Here is a 9,804-nt window from a genome sequence, read left to right as displayed (position 1 = left end):
GTGACTTGATGGAGGCTGTAGATCTGTTCTTTTTTCTTCGAACATTGTAGAACTGGAAGTTTTCAGTAAGAAAAAACATTGCATTTCTAACTTGATCCAGCAACCGATATTCAATATTACACAGGTGACAGGATCCAAATTGATTTATTTAGTTTTTAATTATTTGGTTTATTATCAGATCATATTTTTGTACTTTAAACCTTTGAAAAATAACATAGATGTATGTGTTGGCGTATCAAATTTCAATTCCCGTTATTGAAATAGAAATATTGAACAGTAAACTCAACATTTATAGCACTTATTCTGTATCTTTGCATGAAATTAATGATTTCCATAGCTTAACTTCAGTCAGCTGACTTCAACAAACCATTTGGAAAAATATCAGCCGCTCCAGCCCTGTTGGAAACTTCGTTTTCGATCGTACAGATCAATGTGGTGCACTGTTTAGCCGTTCCATCCGCGGAACAGATGCAGATGTTACACCTTTCCATAAAAATCGATTCCGGATCGCAAATCATCCTTTTTCTCAAGGCGGGTTTGGCTTCTGAAATTCAATATTCGGTTTTCAGAACAATTTTATTAGTGTAAACATTGAAGAATATTGATTACTTACCGGAAAAACAGCTCAGCACTGAAATTATCAGCAGAGCAACAAATAACTTGGACGGATGTATCATTTTGACAGTTTAATTTTTCAACTAACTGACTAGTTTTGCGCTAAAACAGGTAAAGGTTATCTAGGTATGAATTCTTTTAGGTAAAGTCTTTGAGATGCTTCAACTTATGTTTTTTTTTATCCAAAAAAAATACTATTGAATCGTATGATTTTTGCAAAAAACTTTTTATTAAACTGTTCACTTGCTGTAGGTTGAAGAACAACTGATCAACTACGTATTTCAAGATGATTCCAGTTTGCTCACACACAATTAATATCAAATGACGACTTAGGAACTAACGGATGATTAAATTGTGATGCCGATTGAGTATTTCAAATGTTTGTTTTCCAACAAACTGATTGTTTTCCAAAGCTTTTGTGGCAATCTCATGATAAGAGATTCGAAAACATTTTCTATTGCGAATCTTCTAGGCATCCGGTATCCTCGCACACAAAATACATCGTTTTGTGACACTCGATATCGTTCCAGGTCCAGGATTGGTTGAACCGGGGAATGTAGACCAGTTGCAGACAATGTTCGGCATTATTCATATTATTCGGCTCCCCCGGGGACCAATTGGCAAATGTCACCTTTCTTCCGGTTCCGGACCACGTGTAACAACCTTCCTCGCCCAGATCACTTCCGCCTAGCCAGAAAGAACAACCATCGGCTTCAAATTTATTCGTTTGCTTCACGAATCCGGCCAGCTCTTCGTTTTCCTCTTGCGAGTTGATTGTTATCAGTCTCATGCCAATTGAGCGACAATATTCCGATGCTTTGAACCAGTTCATCTGATTTGATAGAAAAAAAAATTACATCATACTCATCCTCATACCTATAAAAAATCAAATTACCCCTTTTTCAGCCATGTGGTATATCTTAGCATCTGTTAAATGAACGTGACTGATTAAAACTCCAAAAATCAACAACGAAACTACTTTCAATCGGAACATTATTGTCTTTTAAATTAAATCGGATACTCAATCCAAACTATTATTTAAAATAGAAAAAGCTTCCGCGAACTCGAATCGTGTACTGCTTATTCCTTCATCCACCTGAAATATAAACTGGACGCTTAAAATCAACTCCTTCAAAGTCCTCAGACCAGCTGCACGCTTTCATTAATTTGAAAATTTACAAACAAAATTTATAGAGAAAGATGGCCCAAGTCATACACAATCACTAAACATCATCTGTCTAGAGATGGGAAAACCCTATCAGCATCCCACCGGCTCAGAACTATCGATAAGCCAACTAGTCGCGATACTTGGGTCGTGACGTGTGTTATTTGTCATGTCATTAACAAGGAAGAAACTTACAGGAAAGGTTTCAATTTTTTTAATGACAAATAAATCTGAAACAAAAAACAATTCAGCTCTGCTAAAAAATGGAAACAAAACTGCCAATAATTGATCGTTACAAAGCGCGAACAAAAGGAAAAAAATGACAAAAAAATAAATTGAAAAAATATAAAAAAAACTAGCCCAGAATCCAACCTAACAAAAAAATAACATGACAAAAATACCAAAAATGCCAAAAATGACAAAATGACAAAAATGACAAAAATGACAAAAATGACAAAAATGACAAAAATGACAAAAATGACAAAAATGACAAAAATGACAAAAATGACAAAAATGACAAAAATGACAAAAATGACAAAAATGACAAAAATGACAAAAATGACAAAAATGACAAAAATGACAAAAATGACAAAAATGACAAAAATGACAAAAATGACAAAAATGACAAAAATGACAAAAATGACAAAAATGACAAAAATGACAAAAATGACAAAAATGACAAAAATGACAAAAACGACAAAAATGACAAAAATGACAAAAATGACAAAAATGACAAAAATGACAAAAATGACAAAAATGACAAAAATGACAAAAATGACAAAAATGACAAAAATGACAAAAATGACAAAAATTACAAAAATGACAAAAATGACAAAAATGACAAAAATGGCAAAAATGGCAAAAATGGCAAAAGTGACAAAAATGACAAAAATGACAAAAATGACAAAAATGACAAAAATGACAAAAATGACAAAAATGACAAAAATGACAAAAATGACAAAAATGACAAAAATGACAAAAATGACAAAAATGACAAAAATGACAAAAATGACAAAAATGACAAAAATGACAAAAATGACAAAAATGACAAAAATGACAAAAATGACAAAAATGACAAAAATGACAAAAATGACAAAAATGACAAAAATGACAAAAATGACAAAAATGACAAAAATGACAAAAATTACAAAAATGACAAAAATGACAAAAATGACAAAAATGACAAAAAAGACAAAAATGACAAAAAAGACAAAAATGACAAAAATGACAAAAATGACAAAAATGACAAAAATGACAAAAATGACAAAAATGACAAAAATGACAAAAATGACAAAAATGACAAAAATGACAAAAATGACAAAAATGACAAAAATGACAAAAATGACAAAAATGACAAAAATGACAAAAATGACAAAAATGACAAAAATGACAAAAATGACAAAAATGACAAAAATGACAAAAATGACAAAAATGACAAAAATGACAAAAATGACAAAAATGACAAAAATGACAAAAATGACAAAAATGACAAAAATGACAAAAATGACAAAAATGACAAAAATGACAAAAATGACAAAAATGACAAAAATGACAAAAATGACAAAAAGACAAAAATGACAAAAATGACAAAAATTACAAAAATGACAAAAATGACAAAAATGACAAAAATGACAAAAAAGACAAAAATGACAAAAATGACAAAAATGACAAAAATGACAAAAATGACAAAAATGACAAAAATGACAAAAATGACAAAAATGACAAAAATGACAAAAATGACAAAAATGACAAAAATGACAAAAATGACAAAAATGACAAAAATGACAAAAATGACAAAAATGACAAAAATGACAAAAATGACAAAAATGACAAAAATGACAAAAATGACAAAAATGACAAAAATGACAAAAATGACAAAAATGACAAAAATGACAAAAATGACAAAAATGACAAAAATGACAAAAATGACAAAAATGACAAAAATGACAAAAATGACAAAAATGACAAAAATGACAAAAATGACAAAAATGACAAAAATGACAAAAATGACAAAAATGACAAAAATGACAAAAATGACAAAAATGACAAAAATGACAAAAATGACAAAAACGACAAAAATGACAAAAATGACAAAAATGACAAAAATGACAAAAATGACAAAAATGACAAAAATGACAAAAATGACAAAAATGACAAAAATGACAAAAATGACAAAAATGACAAAAATGACAAAAATGACAAAAATGACAAAAATGACAAAAATGGCAAAAATGGCAAAAATGGCAAAAATGACAAAAATGACAAAAATGACAAAAATGACAAAAATGACAAAAATGACAAAAATGACAAAAATGACAAAAATGACAAAAATGACAAAAATGACAAAAATGACAAAAATGACAAAAATGACAAAAATGACAAAAATGACAAAAATGACAAAAATGACAAAAATGACAAAAATGGCAAAAATGACAAAAATGACAAAAATGACAAAAATGACAAAAATGACAAAAATGACAAAAATGACAAAAATGACAAAAATGACAAAAATGACAAAAATGACAAAAATGACAAAAATGACAAAAATGACAAAAATGACAAAAATGACAAAAATGACAAAAATGACAAAAATGACAAAAATGACAAAAATGACAAAAATGACAAAAATGACAAAAATGACAAAAATGACAAAAATGACAAAAATGACAAAAATGACAAAAATGACAAAAATGACAAAAAAGACAAAAATGACAAAAATGACAAAAATGACAAAAATGACAAAAATGACAAAAATGACAAAAATGACAAAAATGACAAAAATGACAAAAATGACAAAAATGACAAAAATGACAAAAAAGACAAAAATGACAAAAATGACAAAAATGACAAAAATGACAAAAATGACAAAAATGACAAAAATGACAAAAATGACAAAAATGACAAAAATGACAAAAATGACAAAAATGACAAAAATGACAAAAATGACAAAAATGACAAAAATGACAAAAATGACAAAAATGACAAAAATGACAAAAATGACAAAAATGACAAAAATGACAAAAATGACAAAAATGACAAAAATGACAAAAATGACAAAAATGACAAAAATGACAAAAATGACAAAAATGACAAAAATGACAAAAATGACAAAAATGACAAAAATGACAAAAATGACAAAAATGACAAAAATGACAAAAATGACAAAAATGACAAAAATGACAAAAATGACAAAAATGACAAAAATGACAAAAATGACAAAAATGACAAAAATGACAAAAATGACAAAAAAGACAAAAATGACAAAAATGGCAAAAATGACAAAAATGACAAAAATGACAAAAATGACAAAAATGACAAAAATGACAAAAATGACAAAAATGACAAAAATGACAAAAATGAAAAAATGAAAAAAATGACAAAAATGACAAAAATGACAAAAATGACAAAAATGACAAAAATGACAAAAATGACAAAAATGACAAAAATGACAAAAATGACAAAAATGACAAAAATGACAAAAATGACAAAAATGACAAAAATGACAAAAATGACAAAAATGACAAAAATGACAAAAATGACAAAAATGACAAAAATGACAAAAATGACAAAAATGACAAAAATGACAAAAATGACAAAAATGACAAAAATGACAAAAATGACAAAAATGACAAAAATGACAAAAATGACAAAAATGACAAAAATGACAAAAATGACAAAAATGACAAAAATGACAAAAATGACAAAAATGACAAAAATGACAAAAATGACAAAAATGACAAAAATGACAAAAATGACAAAAATGACAAAAATGACAAAAATGACAAAAATGACAAAAATGACAAAAATGACAAAAATGACAAAAATGACAAAAATGACAAAAATGACAAAAATGACAAAAATGACAAAAACGACAAAAATGACAAAAATGACAAAAATGACAAAAATGACAAAAATGACAAAAATGACAAAAATGACAAAAATGACAAAAATGACAAAAATGACAAAAATGACAAAAATGACAAAAATGACAAAAATGACAAAAATGACAAAAATGACAAAAATGACAAAAATGACAAAAATGACAAAAATGACAAAAATGACAAAAATGACAAAAATGACAAAAATGACAAAAATGACAAAAATGACAAAAATGACAAAAATGACAAAAATGACAAAAATGACAAAAATGACAAAAATGACAAAAATGACAAAAATGACAAAAATGACAAAAATGACAAAAATGACAAAAATGACAAAAATGACAAAAATGACAAAAATGACAAAAATGACAAAAATGACAAAAATGACAAAAATGACAAAAATGACAAAAATGACAAAAATGACAAAAATGACAAAAATGACAAAAATGACAAAAATGACAAAAATGACAAAAATGACAAAAATGACAAAAATGACAAAAATGACAAAAATGACAAAAATGACAAAAATGACAAAAATGACAAAAATGACAAAAATGACAAAAATGACAAAAATGACAAAAATGACAAAAATGACAAAAATGACAAAAATGACAAAAATGACAAAAATGACAAAAATGACAAAAATGACAAAAATGACAAAAATGACAAAAATGACAAAAAAGACAAAAATGACAAAAATGACAAAAATGACAAAAATGACAAAAATGACAAAAATGACAAAAATGACAAAAATGACAAAAATGACAAAAATGACAAAAATGACAAAAATGACAAAAATGACAAAAATGACAAAAATGACAAAAATGACAAAAATGACAAAAATGACAAAAATGACAAAAATGACAAAAATGACAAAAATGACAAAAATGACAAAAATGACAAAAATGACAAAAATGACAAAAATGACAAAAATGACAAAAATGACAAAAATGACAAAAATGACAAAAATGACAAAAATGACAAAAATGACAAAAATGACAAAAATGACAAAAATGACAAAAATGACAAAAATGACAAAAATGACAAAAATGACAAAAATGACAAAAATGACAAAAAAGACAAAAATGGCAAAAATGACAAAAATGACAAAAATGACAAAAATGACAAAAATGACAAAAATGACAAAAATGACAAAAATGAAAAAAATGAAAAAAATGAAAAAAATGACAAAAATGACAAAAATGACAAAAATGACAAAAATGACAAAAATGACAAAAATGACAAAAATGACAAAAATGACAAAAATGACAAAAATGACAAAAATGACAAAAATGACAAAAATGACGAAAATGACAAAAATGACAAAAATAACAAAAATGACAAAAATGACAAAAATGACAAAAATGACAAAAATGACAAAAATGACAAAAATGACAAAAATGACAAAAATGACAAAAATGACAAAAATGACAAAAATGACAAAAATGACGAAAATGACAAAAATGACAAAAATGACAAAAATGACAAAAATGACAAAAATGACAAAAATGACAAAAATGACAAAAATGACAAAAATGACAAAAATGACAAAAATGACAAAAATGACAAAAGTGACAAAAATAAAAAAAAATGACAAATATGACAAAAATGATAAAAAATACAAAAATCATTAGAATTACAAATATTATTAAAATGACAAAAATGACAAGAATGAAAAAATGACAAAAATTACAAAAAATACAAATATTATTAAAATTACAAAAATTATTTAAATAACAAAAATTCGACGTTTTAAAATCTCTATGTATTCGGATTGGGTTTAAACACTTTGAATCGTTCTAGTAGTGTGCATTTAACAGATCGTAAAAGTTTTTGCTATGGTTGAACAATTTAGCGGTAAATGTTTTCTTGATCTCGGCTTAACTGAAAGAGGGATCATTTTTTTCTACTTTTTTTTAAACATTCTTTGAATATTAACTCATATGATCAACATACTACAAAAATCAACCAGGTTCTCAAGAAAAATTACGAAAACATTATTGAGATAGCTTATGCCTCTTTTCCATTTTATAGAAAACAAGTTCACAATCCAAGAAGGGAACGAAGAAAACCTGATCTCCCCGAGATGCAAAAACGTTTGTCTTGTTACAGTAAATTTCATAGTTCTCAGTTGTTGTTCCGTCTTCGATTAAAGTGATGAAGCTTCGATTTGAAACGTTAATACTACACTTAGGAGTGATTTTGCTTCTATGGCAAAATGGTTCCGATGTTATGGGCAAAAAATTCTACATCCCATCCCATAGGGTAAGTGAGAATATTTAAAATTTGAAAAAAAAAAGGATTCTCTATCAAGTAGATATTTATAATTTTTTTTCCAGACAAACTGGTTCAAGGCGGTTGAATTCTGCAGCTCGGTCGGAATGAAATTGGCATCGATTGAATCCCGCGCTGAGAATGACGAGATTGCGAAGTTCGTCCAAACTACGGACAAGTTTAACGATGTGGGTTGTGCCTTTTGGATCGGCGGAAGTGACCTGGGCGAGGAGGGTTCCTTCACCTGGATCGGTACTGGGCGGCTGGTCACGTTCAGTCATTGGTCCCCGGGAGAGCCGAATAATGCCAATCAGACCGAACATTGCATGCAACTAGTCTACATCCCGAGGTTTAATCAAAAGTGGACTTGGAATGATAACGGATGCACCAATCGGCACATGTTCTTCATTTGTGAAGGAACCGAATGCGTATCAGAGTTCAAGTGATCTTGGTCAGAGGTAGGAATTCCACCGTTACATGATTGCGTGGTTCGCTTAACATCATCGAACTATTTGCGCAGCAGATACTGTGAGATTGACGCAAAGTGCGTTTACACCATAACTAATGACTCATCAGATAAGTCCATAAGTTTCAGATCAATTTCGTTATATTGCATAGCCAATAAAACGTTTCCAACTCACCTGAGATATTTCATATACATTTTTATTGAAACTATTGTTTTCTGAATAATTTATTATTGGAATAATTCTTGATCAATTGAAATAAATTCTTTGTTAGTGAATTTAACCTATTTTCTCATTATTTTTTTAAATGTTGTATTCTCCAGTGCTTCCATGTTAACCAAGCAATGAAAAATAAAATAAAAGTAGGTAATAAAAAATAATCAAATAATCTGTAACTGTTGAAATCTAAGGAAAAAAAGTGATAATTACCAAATTTCTTAGCTGAAATATCAGTTCATAATCTCTCAGTCATCATCAGATTGAACATTTCTCGATATATCTTAATGTTGTCAGTCTAGTTTCAATCAATACGTAGTAAATGCTACAAAACAGAAATATCACCTGCCGTTTGCTTCTTCCATGCCTTTCTATCAATTATAAAAAAAAACTCCAAAAAGCATTTTAATAATCCACACTCAGGAGGAAAGTTAATCGATGGAGCCTTGCTTGAGTATAAAATTGAACGCATTTTCGCTTGATGCCCTCCATCAAAGTCTTTACACGATGATCCGTTACTAGTTTCTCAGTTTTTTTCATTTTCTCATGTCCTTCTCGTCTTTGACTGTCTTCTTGCTCTTCCGAAGATCCCGAAGATTCCGAAGATCATTATTGTCTAGTACTGCTCCACCGGGCACAGCTCCGGAAAGTTTGGCGGGATCATGTCCTTTGGGTCCATTGGCCTCATCACACTCCAGGACACTTTTAGAATAGTGGCGTGATGCCAAATCTGGCCAAAACAGCGGAGCTTCGTCGCGCTGCTGCTAGAACGGCAAAAGGCGCTTCTCGAGACACTCAGATTTGTAAATCTAGCTTTTTACTGTGCTTTTTATCACGAAAAGCTCACTCCTCAGTCCGCAAGAGCAGATGGCCTGCCAAACGAGATATTTGGAGGCGAACTTCGACATTTTCTTCTTCTTAAATTTGTCGTCCACATCGAACTTTCTCTTGCGGGTGAAAAACTCCAACCCCGGAATTTGCTTAAAATCTGCTTTCATGTACGTTTCGTCGTCCAACACACAGCAGCCATATTTTGTCAGCATTTTCTCGTAGAGCTTCCGTGCCCGAGTTTTAGCCGTCGATTGTTGCCGCTCATCTCGGTTTGGGAAGTTCTGTACCTTGTATGTATGTAGTCCAGCTCCTCTCTTCTTTGCATTCTGGACGTAGCTCTGCGACATGCCGATCTTTA

The 9,804-nt window shown here is 29.2% G+C and overlaps 2 protein-coding genes across 2 annotated transcripts; one reads left to right on the top strand and one right to left on the bottom strand.

The window, feature by feature from the left end:
* Positions 1–820: 820 nt before the first annotated feature.
* On the bottom strand, positions 821–1,739 carry LOC129747041 (perlucin-like). Its single transcript, XM_055741054.1, has 2 exons — positions 1,511–1,739; positions 821–1,447 (listed from the first exon to the last, which is right to left on the bottom strand). The coding sequence occupies exons 1-2, from the start codon at positions 1,607–1,609 to the stop codon at positions 1,070–1,072; spliced, it is 477 nt and encodes a 158-aa protein (XP_055597029.1). The 5' UTR covers positions 1,610–1,739; the 3' UTR covers positions 821–1,069.
* Positions 1,740–7,765: 6,026 nt separating this feature from the next.
* On the top strand, positions 7,766–8,682 carry LOC129747102 (C-type lectin 37Da-like). The gene is made up of 2 exons (XM_055741125.1): positions 7,766–7,926; positions 8,001–8,682. Exons 1-2 carry the CDS (start codon positions 7,819–7,821, stop codon positions 8,379–8,381), a joined length of 489 nt encoding a protein of 162 aa, XP_055597100.1. The 5' UTR covers positions 7,766–7,818; the 3' UTR covers positions 8,382–8,682.
* The last annotated feature ends 1,122 nt before the right edge of the window (positions 8,683–9,804 follow it).

The sequence above is a fragment of the Uranotaenia lowii genome, chromosome 2, assembly GCF_029784155.1.
Source record: "Uranotaenia lowii strain MFRU-FL chromosome 2, ASM2978415v1, whole genome shotgun sequence".
Taxonomy (NCBI): domain Eukaryota; kingdom Metazoa; phylum Arthropoda; class Insecta; order Diptera; family Culicidae; genus Uranotaenia; species Uranotaenia lowii.
The sequence above is the reverse complement of the archived record's forward strand: the minus strand, read 5'-3'. Positions and strand labels throughout refer to the sequence as shown.